Here is a 17711-nt window from a genome sequence, read left to right on the forward strand (position 1 = left end):
CCGTATTGGTCTATTTGATTCACCTTTGCTTTAATTGATTATTTTAGTTTATTTTCACTTGCTAAACACGGGACAGACTTTACTGAGCTACCTGCCAGAGAGCAGCAGGTAAGCGCATAGCCCCTCCTGATTGTAATTCGTTTGCACTATTCATTGGTTCCGGGATTCTGGAGCCTCGCGTGTCCCACAGGGTGAGAGGTGGACAGGTCACTAGACTGTCTCACGTGAAAGTCTTCTGACTATAATAAAAGTCTTACGAGTCCCACAAAGAGAGGAACATCTGATCACCCTAACTGTGAAGCTCAGGCTAAGCATTCACTTGATAGACAGTCTTTCTTTTCTTTTCTTTTCTTTTCTTTTCTTTTCTGTGTATGACGTCAGTTAGAGGGGATATTTTAGATGTTGCAATCTTTGACACACAGCTCAGGAAGCTCCACCCACCTGCCGTTACAAACTCATGTTTACAAGCCAATCAGAAGAAAGCTGACTTAAATGAAGGCTGGTCTTAACGGAGGGGTGAGCTGAAAGAGGATGGAGGAGGAACTGAGGGAAGCAGTAGTTCACTGTCAGACAATTATTTAAAAGAAATTGTCATTGAAGTCCATACAGTCTGTTTTGGTAGAGACAAAAAAGAACTCTGAAAACCAAAGGAATAAAGTTTTTGAGGATAATTTAAATGGAAACAGACACTTATCATGTCTTTGTGGAAAAACTGCAGACAGGAGGAGTGTTTATTTTAAGGAAGGGGCACATTAATAAGAGAAGTGACAAGTTCCTAGTTTGTAAATAGATAAGGAAGAGAATCAGCTTGAACTCTTCGGAGCATCAGTATGAAAGTTTGTCACATTTTGTTCTGCGTCACCTTCCTCCGTAAGTAAATTTTCTTCTTCTTCATATTTAATTTTCTCTCCTCTCTGTGTTTATTTGGTTGCTTTCTTATAAATGAAAGTTGACCCCTAAATTTTGTTTCCTGTTGAACCATTTTAACCACAAACTGTTTCTGTCTTTCTCTGTTCCTGTGGTTACACATAGTGTAAGATCACTCAAATTTTGTTTCGTCCCACTGCCTTGCCTAGAAATGTTTTATCTCAGTTTGTTTCCAGTCAAATGTTTCTTCTATAATGTCTAAAAAAATTAACTTAAGGTTGCCTTTTCTCACGCAGACAGTTAAAATGCAGACTGTAGTCTTATACTAATATATCTGTATGGAAGTAAATAGTGCTGCTTCCTTCTTTCTGAATTATTCAGAGCTTGTAATGCAACAATCATTTTTCCATGACGTTTTTATTAAGCTAGTTAAGAACAACAGGGCAACACTTACGCAGCATCGTCAAATTGCCATAAACTCATAAACAAATGAAAGGTTGGTTTTCAAGAGATTAATTCTGAGTCTTTCTCAGCAGATGGTCTGTGTAAGTCTGTACAAAGTCTAATGACAAGTAAAAATGTAATTTAACTGATGTACTTTTAAATGTTGCACTCAAATAAAGTGTATAAGTATCTGTTTCCAGTTTTATTTATTTAAAATACTTTATCATTGGACTGCAGTGTTTTACATGATGGTAAGAATTGATTCTTCCTGTTTTCTACAGACCTGCAGGATGGAAACACTGGACTTGCCAACGCTGAAACTCCCGTCTATGAAGGAGTGGAAGGAGGAAACATCACAGTCGAATGCAAATTTGTAATCCTTGGAAGAAAGACATTGTTCTGCAAAGACAAATGTGAAACTGGAAACATTCTCATTGAAACAGCTGATTACACAGCCCAGAGAGGCAGATACAGCATCAAATATGAAAAAAATTATTTCTCAAAGGATATTGTGCATGCGAGCATCACACAGCTGAACAAGTCTGATTCAGGACGGTACAGCTGCAGACTGGACACAAGTTTACAACCATGTGATTTTCAGCTTGTCATCACAGGAGGTGAGTAAAGAAAATCTTCTTCATGTCCCTGAAGATGTGAAAGTCTCAATGATCACAGTTACATATCTTTCAAATAACCTACATGTGTCATATTTACACTACACGTTTAGTTTCATGAGTTGTGCTGTAAACACACATTAACACCTATTACTCACATGCAGACAGAAAACCTGCTTCAAGCAGGATTATTATTATTCTGATTGTTTCTTTGTTCACAGCTTCAGACACTCCAACACCTCATGAGCCTTTATCAACATCAACATTTCTCTTATCAGCTTCCACAACAACAACAACACATTTCAGTTCAGGAAGCTTCACACCTTCATCAACCTCTCCTGAAACACTGTCATCAGGCTCAGGTACATCATATATGCACGTGTGAATGCGTGAGTGTGAATCAGTCTCGTGTTTATCAAAGAACCTTCATCCATGTCCATTAATGACACATCAGCAGGAGTGGAAGAAGGAGTTTGATTTATTCCTGAAGTATAATTATAAACAGTTGCGGTGAAGAAATACACAACTCTGTTAAAAGTAAAATAAAAAAAAAGTATTCACATTAAGAATTAATGTACCAAAAGTAAAGTACAAGAGTCATTTTATTTTAAGCTAAACTTCAAAGTTATCAAATAAAAGTAGTGCAGTATGGCACAACATCTGAATGAAGAACTCAAGAAGTTTAAACCACTGGGCATTAAAAGCTGAGTAAGAACATGCCTGACTTCATTAGAGTTTCACTACATGAGTTCTTAGTGGCAGACAAAGATGTTGTTGGTCCATCACTCAGCAGTTTCTCAGATTTCTTTCCATGAATTTATACAAGTATCAGTGTAACAGTTTGTGTGTCTTTAGTTACATCAGTTAACCTTTATTGATTAAGAGAGTAACACTAAAACTCTGTTCTGCTGAGGTGCAGATAAGCTGCTTTACATGATTCTGACTCTGGTTCTTATGATCATCGTCTTATCAGCAACTTTGCTGATTTTCTACAAGAACAGGAAGGCCATTAAACCCAAAGGTGAGTCTACAATAAACACACAGCAGTGTTTCATCTTTACAGCGCACATCATACCGATGCACATTAATTTCCTGGAGATTAACCCGACATTACAGTTAATCTAAACTTACGCTGCAGACCTAGTCCTCAGGCATGAACTTAACACCCACTGATCTCTGCTGCTGACAGAATAAAAACTAAAACTGACTCATGTACATTTTGTTTAAATTCTATTGTGTCTTAACAAAAAAGCTGAGATATTCAGTAAATGATCTTATAAAGTCAGTAGTGTTCCAGCCTGGCTTTAAACAGGTCAGACTATCAATTATGTTAAGTGATGTTTGTTTTCTGACCTGCATTTTCAGGACCTCCTGTGGAAACAGAGTATGCCAACATTACACGGGTGAGTTTTAGGAACTGTGAGACACCTGAGTTTCATTATCGCTTTATTTGTATCCACCATCTGGTTTATTCTCCTTCTGCAGGCCAAGCAAGAAATAAGAGAGGGGCCCCCACAGAGGAAGGTGGAAGTGTCTTCAATTTACACCACTGCAAAAGGCCCCCAACCAGATGGAGCTGAAAACATCGACCTCTACGACCTCACCACCTGTTCTCAGAACAAAGTAGATACAACTCGTTTCTTATTTTAAACTCTGATGTCCAAATCCAGGACAAACCAGTCTGAGTAATGAAGTAATTCATCAGTAGTCATGGATGGATATTATACTATTATTATGCCCTGTGGATATACTGTTGCATTTCTTTCTGCCAGCTAATAGCAATGACTAGAAATGGCCAAATTCAATGCACAGGATTTGGGTCCAGTTTATTAGGTACAGCTACATAAAAACACTTCCGTTTTATTCACGAGAGATTTGTTTACTTTTTGTTTAGATATAACTTAAAGAGCAATTCAGAAAACATGGCTGAGGGTTATGTTTTTAAAGATTTCACACTCAAAATGTGGGTACAACTTATGTGTACAAGAAAGAATGATGTCTCAGGCTGTAGCTCCATAAACCTTTATTTAATTACAAACACGTTTTTAAGAGTCTGAAGGTAGATCTCACTTTTCTTTCAGGCTGAAGACGACATGAATAAAGTTAATTATGCTGAAGTGGATTTTTCCCACATTCCTGCCACCAACAACACATCCTGTAGTAAAACGGATGAAGTCGTCTACTCCACACCTCTGGTACATACCAGCCCTTCCAACCTCACAACAGATGCTTCACGTCCTCTGTACTCTGCAGTTAAGAAACAGTATTAATGCTGTTGATGGCACTTTACCTCTCACAAAGATCAACAAGTGATTATAATTCAGACAAAACTGAATGTTCTTTTCTGTTTATTGCAAATATTAATGTGCTTTCAATCAGTTAATCTCAGGTTAAAAATGTTTCTTTATGGTAGTTGATAGTTTAGTTTAACTTAACAGAAAACTAATCCTGTTATTCCCATTAATATTTCCATAGAAACTCTGTAGGACAGATTTAATGAAACAGTTGCATAAAGCTCTGCAAACTGACCTGTGAGTAGTACATTGCATTTAGCTGTTGGATTTCCAGATAGTAATCCTATAACCAAGCCTGTGTCTGTAATCCTGCAGCATTATTAGAGATCCCTAATTGTATTTTTTACTGTGGCTAACAGGCTGGATAGAGGTTTACCTCAAGACCATTCTGTCTCAACTCATGCTCCATAACTTTGGCTAACGGTGTGCATGGTTAATCATTTTAAAAGCATTTATTTTAATCAAATAGTAGTTTGTTTGTTTTTTACCAGACCTGAAAAAACTGATACTAAAAAGAAACAAATTAAGGAAGCTGCAAAACAAAACAAAAACAAAGAAATTGTTATTATATTGTGTTATTATTCCAGTTTACTCTCACCAAAGCCATCCTGGTCCTAAACAACTTTTACCTGTGTATAAAATCACAGCAGAAATAAACTGTGACCTGCTACAAGCAGGTGGTTGACAAGCTGTCATGGTGGCTACATCCATCTTTCATATACATTCTTTAACCTCCAAGGACCTGACATCCACATACATTTTGGGTTGTCGACACCAAAATACCCAATTTTGCTCTACAAGGGCCAGAGATCCACTTACGAGGACATTATACTGCCGCTGTTCTATCGAAATTTAAAACGAATGTCCTCTTATGTGGATCTCATTTTTCTCAGAAACAAAAATCAGGTATAAAAAAAAATAATCAGGTAATTCTTTGTTTTTACATTCATCAGGTCCCAATCAGTCTAAATAAGGCTCACATATCATTCACTCATTCGTATACTGAGAGTAACTAAATACGTATAATATTAATAATATTACATTATTATTTTTCTGAGATATTGCATTTGCACATATGTGTTCCTATTCAAAATTGGTTTTATATTTATGTTTTAATATGTGGGGATAGGTTAATTGGATAATCCAAATTGCCACTAGGTGTGAATGTGCGAGTGAAAGTGAGTGCGAATGGTTGTCTGCCCCTGTGTGACTGGCGACCTGTCCAGGGTGTACCCCTCCTCTCGCCAGCTGGGATAGGCTCCAGCGCCCCCCGCGACCCTGACAAGGATAAGCGGAAGCGAATTGATGGATGGATGGATTTATGTTTTATTGAACAATGTTAATGTATTTTTACAGTGTTGCTGTAAAATAATATTTCACTAGAAGGATTATGCTATTTAAATAAATAAAATGTAAGAATATTTTGATGTGTTTCAAGGAAATGAACGGTCAAAAGAAGTACATAACATGTTTTTTCTCAATAAAAATACTCCAAGTCTGGAAACACATTTCTTCAGTGTCTGCATTGAAAGGCAATTTATTCTCCGATGTAGCTGTTGGAACTACAGGACCTGTTATCATACTGTAGAACTACAATACAACACAAGTGTGTGTGTGTGTGTGTGTGTGTGTGTTTATCACATTTGTATGGCATGCAAGCAATGTTCCCTCTAAGCTGCGCACGTGAGCAATTGCGCACTGCTGGCACGGTCGTTGCGCACAGAAATTCTGCGTTGGTTGCGCACAAAAAAAATCTAACCTGAATTTAAATTAAAATTAAAACTTTAACAATTCTGTTTTGCAGTGTTAGTCAGTGAGTGACTGGCTGCTCCCATATGGGATTAGAACGATGCCACCTTATCCCATAGTCCAGCCAATAATGCCTATATATGCAACCAATCAAAGTCGTTGACAGGCTATGACAGCGTCCTTATGCGCCAACACCGGTGTTTTAGCGAGCAAAGCGGTGTGGCTGATGTGGAGTGAAGCCACGTTAATGACAACGTGTACAACCATTGGAGATGTGAGCAGGACAGACGGAAAAAGTGTGGACTTTATACCAGTTTTTAAGTTCTGTTGATCGGCCATGTAAAACCAGAGTTATGATAAAAAAAAATATGCAATGTTTGGTTTTCTTCCTGAATACTGTCGTTGTTTATATTTAGTGCAGGAAGAAAAAACAGCATTTAAAAAAAAAAAAAAAAAGGCTCGAAAGCACTCTCCACCTGTGAGCAAAAACAAACCCCACCCCGCTGTCCCTTTCCTATTCGTCCAAAAAAGTACCATGTCGACCAATCAAAAAATGATATGGCAACATGGCATCTAGTTGTTAAGAAACGGGGGGAAGTTTTAGGAGTGACGGCGGTGCTTTGAGATTTGAGAGATTTGAAACGTTTAGCGCAAATCTTGTGTAGTTAGTGTGTAGTGTAGTCAATAGTTTTATTGTGTGTGTCAGAACAATGAGGCGACTGCTGAATGTTACAGGAGTTACAGGAGTGACACATCTCCTGTTGTCAGGCCTGCAGGTATCAGACTGTTGTTCTCCTTTATCTCATAGTGGACAGAAATTATTTTTGGAGTGGCACAAATAATTTGTGTGGCATCAGATTTGATGCAGAACAGCTGATTGTTCTGTAAATAGTTTGAAATGTTTATTTAAAAATGCCTTGGCTGCATTTAAAAAAAAATAGCTGCAAAAAACTTTGTTGTTTGCCAAACTCAGTAACTTTTTTGAAGAAGTAACTATATAATTAACTGCCCAGCATTGGTCATTATATACTGTATTTTGCAGACAGAGTTACAGGACTCTCTCCCAGACCACAGACTCATACTCATAATACAAGTCAGAGCTTTATAAAAAAAAATAAAAAGAAAAGAAAGTTGTGTTTTCGAAATTGGAGTTCTACATACTACACAGGTCATGAACAAGATTTTTTTAAATTTTCATTGTAAGTGGGCTAAAGCAGTTAATTAAAAGTAGCCTAACATAAATGTAAAAACTGACAATGAAAACTGTCGGTTTTAACCCTGCCTGGGCTGGCCTGACCTGCAAAGTTTAAGGTGTGCACTGCACAATTTCCCCCACAAGGTTGTGCTGTTGAGTCAGATAAGTTCTCATGCAGAAGTGGCATAGAAGAAAAGTGTTTGATTATCGCTTGTAGCTGATGTTGCACAATGTAGAAAAACAATTTAGCAGCAGACGGTAAGCCAACACATGTTGCTTCAAATTCTCTTATAATAAATGGAAATTAAAATTAGTTTAAACAACACAATTTCCATCTAATCACAGCAGAGATAGTGAAGGTAGATGAGTTTCAAAACCTTGGATAAGTCCAGTCTCCTGGAAAGAGGTTGGACTATATCCCAGTATCCCCTTGGCTTGCTACCAATACGTTGGTGTTTCTCCCTGTAGACAAGAGGGTTCCCTGAAACCTCTGGTCAGGTAATGGCCGGGCTTCTTGGAGTCTCAGGGTGGGGTGCTCCACCTGGTGACTCCCATCGTTTTGGGAGACTTCAGTGCTCATGTAGGTAATAACAATGTAACCTGGAGGGGCACAATTGAGAGGAACAGTGTGTTCTGTTACTGAATTTCTGTGCAAACCACAGTTTATCAATAACAAAGACCATGTTTGATCATAAGGGTGTCCACCCTAGGCCAGAAGGTCAGTGATTTTACAATTGTATCAGCAGATCTGCAGCTGTATGTTCTGGACTCTGGTGAAGAGAGGGGCTGAGTGTGTAGCAGCGTGAATGAGAATCAGCACCTCCAAGTCTTAGGACACCTCAGTCAGAAGTCGGTGGAGTGTCCACCCCGGGTCAGGAACAAGTTATTGCCCCAAGTGGAGGAGTTCTTGAGGTCTGGTTCACAAGTGAAGACGAGGATAGCAGGACATCCACTGACAGATTGGTGTTGTGGCTGCAGTGATGCCAACACCATACTGGTCCATCATGGTGAAGAGAAACCTGAGTGTAAAGACAAAGTTCTTGATCTACATCCCTGCCCTCACCTATGGTCACGAGCTCTGGGTAGTGTTTGAAAAAAAGAGATGGCAGATACAAGCAGCAGAAATTAGCTTTCTCAGAAAAGTGGCTGGCCTCCCCCTTAGAGATAGGGTGAGGAGCTTGGCTATCGGGAGGGGCTCAGAGTACAGCGACTGCTGCACATCAAAAGGAGCCAGTTAAGGTGGTTCAGACATCTGATAAGGATTATTATTATTATTATAACTTTATTTCAGACATATACAACCTCCTGGGTGAGGTGTTCTGGGCATATCCCACCAGGAGGAGGTCCCGGGGCAGACCCAGGACATGCTGGAGAGATTATATCTGTCAGCCTGAACGCCTTGGTGTTCCCCCGTATTGGAGGTAGCTGGGGAGGTCTGGGCTTCCTTGCTTAGGCTACTGCCCCCATGACCCAGATAAGTGGAATTAGTTTTGCTGTCACTGAAGTTTAAAATTAACGCCATCCAGGTTTTGATTTCACTGAAACATTCAAACAGAGCCTTTAATGAGCTGCCATCATTTCATTCGTATGTATGACCTCTGTATCTCTGACCTCTGATGGAGGAATCCAGTGAACATCCAGCAACATCAGTTACAATGTGTTTCCTCAGCACACTTTAAAATCAACTGGGTTGTCAGAGCCATTTATAAATAAGGGCGTTATGTCTCAAACAAGTGACAATTTTCTTACAGAAAAGATGAACAAAAATGTGCGTTTGAACTTTACAAAGCACAGGCTACACAGCCCACTTCTCCTTAATGCGCGTTCACTTTCTATATCTTAAATGCAACTTCTGCTTCTACCCTGAAACTCAAACTTTACAACAGGTCATGGCCGCAAAGTATTCTGTAATTCATTCCCTCACATATAAGAAGATGGAACACCACATTTCTTTTACCTGTTCTGCTTTTTCTTATTTTCTGTCAGACGCACATTCTTATAATACTCACATTCAATATGGCCAACTGAGAACCTACCTGATTATTTTTGCTGACCATGTCCAGCTTTATGATCATAATGTACCTACCATCTGATGGTTCCTTCAAGTAAATAAAGTGCAGTGTCACGAAACTCAAATGACTTCAAACTTGTTTACTGAAGATGAAAGTGAGTTAACTGTACTCAGATGATCTTCACGATCACCCAATCTCAGTACAATTGAGTAATAAAGTGAGTGAATACATTTTTGTTTGAAATTTTCTATTTTGATGGCTCAAAACTTCCTCTCTGTCAGTGTCAAAGCTTTTTTTAGTAGTCGAGTTGCTTTTAGATGATGCAGTGTTTTTGGTTTCACACGAAACTGGACTACAGCCAGACAGCTAAATTAAAGTGAATTTGATCAAGTCTGAAAAGTCTGCTCTGTGAGACGCAGGTCAGACTTCCAGAAACCAAAAGAATCAACTTCTGGAACTTCTGAAGGACGATTTAAAAGAAACCCATAAATAAATGGACACTTAATCTTTGACTCTGTAGTAGAAAAAAAACCATCAAAGCGCAGGAGTGTGAATTTGAAGGAGGGACTGCGAGGATAAGAGAAGTTAGAAGTTCCTTGTTTCCAAACAGAGAAGTAAGAGAAGCAGCATTAAACATTAAGCCGTCAGAACCTCGAGATGAAACTCTGTCACATTTTCTTCTGCTCCATCTTCCTCTGTAAGTAAATTCTTATTATTTCTGATTTATAAAAATGTTTGCAGGTTTTGCACTACACTAAAGAGTGCTGAAAGCAGAAGCAGAGGCTGTCTGTGAGTGAATGTCCACAGCTGGATGCTTCGATACTGAACCGCAGTCACAACATCCACACTTAAAAAAAAAGTTTGTGCGCCTTCAGCATTTTGTACGCTACAATATGGGTTCGGTATTCATGGTGGTTTTAGGTGCACCTCATGCATCTATACTCCCGAACACATCAGAATGTTTAAAAGGCTGGTTCAGTTTAATTTTGCTTTCTTATTTATATATCTATATTTATCTATCATCTAATTTCTTCATCTGTGGATTTTCAAATACAAGTCAGTGGGATAATACTATGATTTTGATGCAGCAGTAACAGAATTACAGTATACTTTGTTTGAATGAGGACATACCCCGCCACTTCAAGTTTTCCAGGTAACTTCTGGCTTTCAGTAGAGAATAAAAGGTCCTGGTCTTGGCCAGTAAGTCACGTTTCTGTGAAAGCTAAACTGCAGCAATGTAACTGTGGGCAAAAGACAACAACGTTATTTGTGCCTTTTTACTAAGTTCAAGAGGAACAGCACAGCTTAAATGTTAACAGACTGAAAAATGAATATTAAGCAACTATTTCAAAAACCTGAAAGCAGATCAATTTCTTATCACAAACAAATAAAAGGTCAATTTTTAAACTTTTAACTCTGAGCTGAGCTGTTCTTCAGCAGATGGCTTGTGTCGATGTCAGGAAGAAGCAGGGTGATTTTGTTCAAATGATAAATATAAAGAGAGTGAATTTAAATGAACTACTTTAAAATGTTGTTCTGAATTACACTGAAAAATCATCTGTTTTAATTTAATAAAATATCATCAAACTGCAGCGTTTACAGGAAGTTGGTAATAATTGATTGTTCATATTTTCTACAGACCTGCAGGATGGAAACACTGGACTTGCCAATGCTGAAACTCTCATCTATGAAGGAGTGGAAGGAGGAAACATCACAGTTACATGCAAATTTTATATCCCTGGAAGAAAAACATTTTTCTGCAAAGAAAAATGTGAAAAAGGAAACATTCTCATTGAAACAGCTGATTACACAGCTCAGAGCGGCAGATACAGCATTGAATATGAAAAAGATCATTTCTTAACTCCTATTGTGCACGTGAGCATCACACAGCTGAACAAGTCGGATTCAGGACGGTACAGCTGCACACTGGACACGAGTTTTCAACCATGTGATTTTCAGCTTGTCATCACAGGAGGTGAGTAAAAAAAAATGTATTCATGTCCCTGAAGATGTGAAAGTCTCAATGATCACAGTTACATATCTTTCAAATAACCTACATGTGTCATATTTACACTACACGTTTAGTTTCATGAGTTGTGCTGTAAACACACATTAACACCTATTACTCACATGCAGACAGAAAACCTGCTTCAAGCAGGATTATTATTATTCTGATTGTTTCTTTGTTCACAGCTTCAGACACTCCAACACCTCATGAGCCTTTATCAACATCAACATTTCTCTTATCAGCTTCCACAACACCAACAACACATTTCAGTTCAGGAAGCTTCACACCTTCATCAACCTCTCCTGAAACACTGTCATCAGGCTCAGGTACATCATATATGCACGTGTGAATGTGTGAGTGTGAATCAGTCTCATGTTTATCAAACAACCTTCATCCATGTCCATTAATGACACATCAGCAGGAGTGGAAGAGGCACTTTGATTTATTCCTGAAGTATAATTAGAAACGTCACGGAGCAGAAATACACAACTCTGTTAAAAGTAAAAGAAAAAAAGTATGTCCCTGAAGATGTGAACTTCTCACTGACCACAGTTACATATCTGTTAAATAACGTACATGTGTCATATTCACGCAACAAATTTAGTTCAATGACTTGTGCTGTAAACACACATTAACCCCTATTACTCACAAGTGAACAGAAAACCTACAGAAAAATGATTATTATTATTATTCTGATTGTTTCCTCATTCTCAGCTTCAAACACTTCCTCAACACACCTCATCAGCCTTTTTCAGTATCAACATTTCTTCTGTCGGCCTCCACCCGAGAAGCAGTCTGATTTATTCCTGCACTATAAGAAGAAACAGCCACAGTGTAGAAATACACAATTTTCATATAAGTAAAAAAAACAACCCCCCCCCCCAAAAAAAAACAAAACAAAATGGTATTGACATCAAACTAGAGTTAAAGTATAACAGAAAATTAATCTGAACTTATAAAAAAGTGAAGTCATCAAATAAATGTAGTGCTGTAAAGGGCGTCAGAGTGTCACTGCATGAGGTCTTGATGGCAGATAAAGATGTGATCAGTCAATATTTGACTTCAATGGTTCTCAGGTCAGGCCTGCAGGCAGGGTTAAACTGACAGTTTTCATTGTCAGTTTTCCTTTTGTTGATAAAGGTTGATAAAGAAATATTGTTGCATCATGCTGAAAATCATCACTGCTGATTTTTGTAGTCTCTGCAGTTTTACTGCTTCTAGACCTGCTGCTTGACACTTCACCAAAAGATCCTTTTATCTCATCTGGAACATGAAGTCAGAATCAAAGACATGGTTCTGACATGATTTAAATCATATCTGACCAATTAAAACTTCTCTGTACATTTAGGATTGTTCCACAACAGCACCACTTACTACTCTGTTGTTATAAGATAAGATAAGATAAGATAAGATAAGATAAGATTGCCTTTATTAGTCCCACACGTGGGAAATTTGTTTTGTCACAGCTGAAAGCGGACAGTGCAAAGTTATATAGCAAAAATTAGAGAACACTGTTAGAACAATAAGAATAATATTCTGTACATAACTGTACAGAATAGAATAAAATAAAATATACAGTAGGATAAAGTAGAATACAAATGCTATATGCAACTGAGTAAAGATACAACTTTGTCAGAAAAAGAGTATTGCACTTAGTCTTCAGACTTCACAACAAAGACTTTTGCAGCTGATCAAACACACACAAACCCACACAGGTGCAATAAGTCTTTGTTGTGAAGTCTGACAGCAGTGGTTCCCAAACTTTTTTTGCTAGGTCCCCCTTTGTTTTATAAGAAAATATTCGTGCCCTCCTGAACAAACATATCCTCCAACCACACACACACATTTTTTGTTTTCAAACTCCATTGCTGTTTATTTAACTTTTTGTAAACAATTAAACAAATAAAGTAAACTGCAATAAATTACAAGTTACAATACAATAAACTTTTATCTCTTTTGAATAACAAAAACAAACCATCTTTATGGTGTAATCATTCAATGTGTAATTGTTTTTTTACTGTGTAATAATATTCAACATTGCTATCAATACATTTTTCAAAAAAAACCTCTCTGTGCAAAATGGGCTTGAAAACATAAACAACCGTCGGATACTGTTTGTCCGGGGGAACAAATTGCGAGAGGATCTGCCTGATATTATTTGCATCCCACTATAACTCTACTGTAACTATACTGTATAAGGAGATAACATCTCCAAAATTACAGTAGTAGTTGGTCATTATAACACATGAACATTACCTGATGCTGAGTGAAGCAGAGCAAAGTTACAGAGGTTTTATTAGAGACACAGATAAGCGTTTTGCAATTTGGCATAATTTAAAAAAGTTTAAATTTCTGCGTACTGAACAGCAGAAATGAGGCTTTCTTGTCAGAGATCATTTTTGGGGGGGAAATAGTGGCCGACAGCGCTGTACATGACTTGTGCATAATAAGAGAACAAATAATGCAAAAACCAGAGATTTTTAGACTGGAAACTGTTCTTGAAATACACTGAGAGAGGGGAGGGGAGAGGGGGGGGGGAGCTGAGCAGGAAATGTGATTATATTGTGGTGGAAGCAAAACAGCCAAAGTAAGAGGGAATTAATGACAATATTTATCAAACATGAAGTGCAGTTCTGATCTTCTTTTGCTGCTGGTTCAGTGTCTTTTGGTCAGAGAGTGACAAAACCGGCAGCTTGAGAAGCTGTGAGATGTCGGCTTTCAGCCCCAATGGCGTGTCTGTGTACGTGGCGTTGGGTGAGAAGCCGACATCTCACAGATGCGTGTGATGCGTCAGGTCGGCTTTGTGTTTATTTCTGTGGGTGGAATCTGTTTAGCTGCTCTCATTAACTGTTTTATGATCACAGTTACATATCTTTCAAATAACCTACATGTGTCATATTTACACTACACGTTTAGTTTCATGAGTTGTGCTGTAAACACACATTAACACCTATTACTCACATGCAGACAGAAAACCTGCTTCAAGCAGGATTATTATTATTCTGATTGTTTCTTTGTTCACAGCTTCAGACACTCCAACACCTCATGAGCCTTTATCAACATCAACATTTCTCTTATCAGCTTCCACAACAACAACAACACATTTCAGTTCAGGAAGCTTCACACCTTCATCAACCTCTCCTGAAACACTGTCATCAGGCTCAGGTACATCATATATGCACGTGTGAATGTGTGAGTGTGAATCAGTCTCGTGTTTATCAAACAACCTTCATCCATGTCCATTAATGACACATCAGCAGGAGTGGAAGAAGGAGTTTGAATGTCAGTCAATATTTGACTTCAATGGTTCTCAGATTTCTTCCTATGAATTTATATAAGCATCAGTGTAACAGTCACACAGGAATGTTGCGTGTAGGTTAGTTTTTATTGAATATTTTAAGCAGAATGAGGAGGCGTTCAAGTCTTACCAGCAAGCATTACAACATGACATGATACACATGACAAACATTTTTTTAGACTAGTTTTTTTTTTTTGAAAGCCCCTACTTCAGATGTTATCAGTTCATGCTATGTCGTTTTTTGGTGAATCTCCACGACTTACTTAAAAAAAACAAAAATAAATTAAACTTTGAATATGTATGTGTGCAACTTTATTGATAAAATGTATTTATTACATATTTTGATTGTAACAGTTAAATCTGTTCTGTTAATCAGTTTTTCTGATTTTCTTCATGAAGATGAGGCTCATTAAATCCAAATCTTCTGGACTCGCTCTGTCATAATGTTCAGAAACTGTGTGCATGCTTAGTAGGAGTGTAGCTTATGGGAAAAACACATTTAAAGTCTTATTTTCAAAAGTTTGGGGTAAAGTTGCCAAACTGACTAAAGTAGTCAGTCCAAAAACACCAACCCCATTGAATTTACCAGTCACCACACTTCATCTGTCGTTTTCTAAAAACTCGTGAAAAGCAGCATTTGAAGTTTTGTGTCTGTGTGTCTGTCATCCAGGTTTGTCCTTGGAGCTGGTGATACGTTTATCTGTGGTGGTGGTTCTGCTGCCTGTTGTTCTGCTGCTCATCTACAGAATCACGGCCGAGGGCTCTAACGGTGAGTTACCTTCAAACATTATTTAAAACCTTTAAGATTCATTAATTGACAACAGAGTTATTATACTTTTGTATTTTGATGTCTTGTTTTCAATTCAGATTATTTTCAGTTAATTTCCAGAGTTGATTTTCATATTTCAGTTTAAGGTTTATTGTAAGAAAATGTTTAGTTTTAGTTGAAATTTTATTTGTCTCAATTATTATCCTGAGGAGGGCATAGTAAAGCTAATGAAACGTATTACCTGTCTGTTCTACAGGTTTGAACTGCAAGAGACGCTCAGCATATGACCACACTGAGGTGACTTATCTCTGTTTGTTTTCTCTCTATGTCATCTTTTAAAAATCTGTACCAGACTGGAAAGAAAAACAAACAAACTGAGATTTCATGGTTAAAAAAAAGTTCAGGATTCTGAATTTAAATTGGTAAATGCTGACCTAAAATGTTAAAACATTATTTCTTTTCAGTTTCAATCATATGATTCATTTTCATTTAAATCTGCACTAGTCTCTGCTTTATATTAAAAGATGCAAGCGGCACTAAAATGAACCAAAATAAAGTTCAAAATCTACTTTTTCACTTCTCTGTGTACTATAAATAGAACACACAGCTTCTGTTTCCATCCTGACACTAAAAACCTGCTGTGCATCATCATCTTCTGCTTTAATATGTCATTGCTGTCACTGTGTTTCTATCTTTGCTCCTCAGTTCAGTCAGTTTGTTATTTTTATTTTCCCAGATTGGTCTCAGTGAAATCGATTGTCCAGTCTCCTCATGTGAAGACTCGACCTCGAGCAGAGATCACGACCAAACCTACTCCACACTCAGACACAATAACCAGTTTTCAGACATGAACTCCTGTGAAGCTGAATGACTGCATGAGCATACCTGTTATTTTTCCATTAAACCAAGTTACCAGGGTCAGTGATAAAGATTTGATCATCAAACTGCTGCAAAAGCAGGAATGAGATTATGGACCTCTTACAATCCACAAGTCAATCTCATCCATGTCACCTTCTCCCATTGCTTCCTCCTTTTCAACCAAGTATCAAGACCAAACAGGTAATAGACGCGTTGCTCCACCATGTACATGTCACACTTTGCCCCTTTCAAAACTGAAATGCGCACTCATGCAGAAGTTGCAGTAATTTCCAGTGAGCAGCAGAGGGAGATTTTACTTCAAGCCAAATGGTAAATGGCCTGTATTTGTATAGTGCTTTACTAGTCCCTAAGGACCCCAAAGCGCTTTACACTACATCCAGTCATCCACCCATTCACACACACATTCACACACTGGTGATGGCAGCTACATTGTAGCCACAGCCACCCTGGGGCGCACTGACATTAAAACAATTACGGAAAAACCTTTAAACAGAAGTTATTAACACATTTACACACACACATATTATATTACCTGCCTAGTTTAACTGTTTCTGATGATTAAGGACTAATGTACTTCATTTGTCCTCGCCCTGCTGATAATGCAACTTCTGTATGGACGCGTCCGTTTCATGTTTTGTAGAGGCAAAGCGTGAAATGGACACAGTGGACTGGTGTGTCTATTATATATATCGGTTCGATCTTTTAGCTCAGTGGTTCCCAAAGTGGGGAACATGCCACATTGCATGGGGGTGCGGTATGAATTTTTGTGAAAAAGAAGAGTGGACACTGTTAGTATAATAGGCAGGTTTTTTGACGGGGCTCCCACACAAATGCAAAGCAGAAGATGAAGCATCACCAAATATGCTTCCAAACCAACTTCCTTCTGAGCCAAACACAAACATATGATGAAGCATATCTTGCCTTTGGCTTCACCTGCACAACAGCTGTCATTCCAAGGGTAGGTATCCCTGACAGAATTCATTTCCCCTGCGTTGGGAGCACACGCTGGGCTCAGTATCTCACATTCTTGATTTTTAGTTCACAAACACTATAACGACTAACTACTCCTGAAACTTTGGAGGTTTTAGCTCTTTGTACAGTAAAATTACAGGAGGATAAAAATAATTGTCAGGCAAAATGTCCTTTGTTTGTTAATACCACGTGAGAACAATAAATATCATTTTCTGCTGTAACCCTCAAACTGAATGGTAATGTAACGACACTCATTTTTCACTTTTTCAAAAAACTAAAACATTACTACTTCCACGTCTAATTGTCTGTAATGGAGGCGGAGTAAACTGGATCCACCCTCCGTGCCCGGTGAATGCTCGCGACACAGGACGAACAAATGTTGTCAGTGATACTTACCTTGGCACAACACTGCTCCTGCCACAATTTGTTCCCCCGGTTCAAATCACGGACAAACAGTGTCCCACAGTTGTTTATGTTTTTAAACCCATTTTGCACAGAGAGGCATGTTTTGAAGAATGTATTGACAGCAGCGTTGATTGTAGAACAAAGAGGGGCCTAGCAAAAAAAGTTTGGGAACCACTGTTTTAGCCACAGTGTCAATGAATGATGT

The 17711-nt window shown here is 38.2% G+C and overlaps 2 protein-coding genes across 3 annotated transcripts; both read left to right on the plus strand.

Moving 5' to 3' along the window:
* Nucleotides 1–522: 522 nt before the first annotated feature.
* LOC120727976 lies at nucleotides 523–5400 on the plus strand. 2 transcript variants are annotated; one of them, XM_040022596.1, is made up of 7 exons: nucleotides 523–870; nucleotides 1593–1928; nucleotides 2147–2287; nucleotides 2845–2946; nucleotides 3291–3328; nucleotides 3411–3548; nucleotides 4007–5400. In XM_040022596.1, the coding sequence occupies exons 1-7, from the start codon at nucleotides 831–833 to the stop codon at nucleotides 4193–4195; spliced, it is 984 nt and encodes a 327-aa protein (XP_039878530.1). In that variant the 5' UTR covers nucleotides 523–830; the 3' UTR covers nucleotides 4196–5400. The 2 variants fall into 2 exon arrangements, with proteins under 2 accessions (XP_039878530.1, XP_039878531.1); XM_040022597.1 differs by having other exon boundaries at nucleotides 2899–2946.
* Nucleotides 5401–9721: 4321 nt separating this feature from the next.
* Nucleotides 9722–16525, plus strand: LOC120727977 (cell wall integrity sensor MID2-like). Its single transcript, XM_040022598.1, has 7 exons — nucleotides 9722–9872; nucleotides 10815–11150; nucleotides 11369–11509; nucleotides 14208–14348; nucleotides 15152–15250; nucleotides 15507–15547; nucleotides 15987–16525. The coding sequence occupies exons 1-7, from the start codon at nucleotides 9833–9835 to the stop codon at nucleotides 16119–16121; spliced, it is 933 nt and encodes a 310-aa protein (XP_039878532.1). The 5' UTR covers nucleotides 9722–9832; the 3' UTR covers nucleotides 16122–16525.
* The last annotated feature ends 1186 nt before the right edge of the window (nucleotides 16526–17711 follow it).

This window comes from Simochromis diagramma, unplaced genomic scaffold (assembly GCF_900408965.1).
Source record: "Simochromis diagramma unplaced genomic scaffold, fSimDia1.1 OVJJ01000308.1, whole genome shotgun sequence".
NCBI classification, from domain to species: Eukaryota; Metazoa; Chordata; class Actinopteri; order Cichliformes; family Cichlidae; genus Simochromis; species Simochromis diagramma.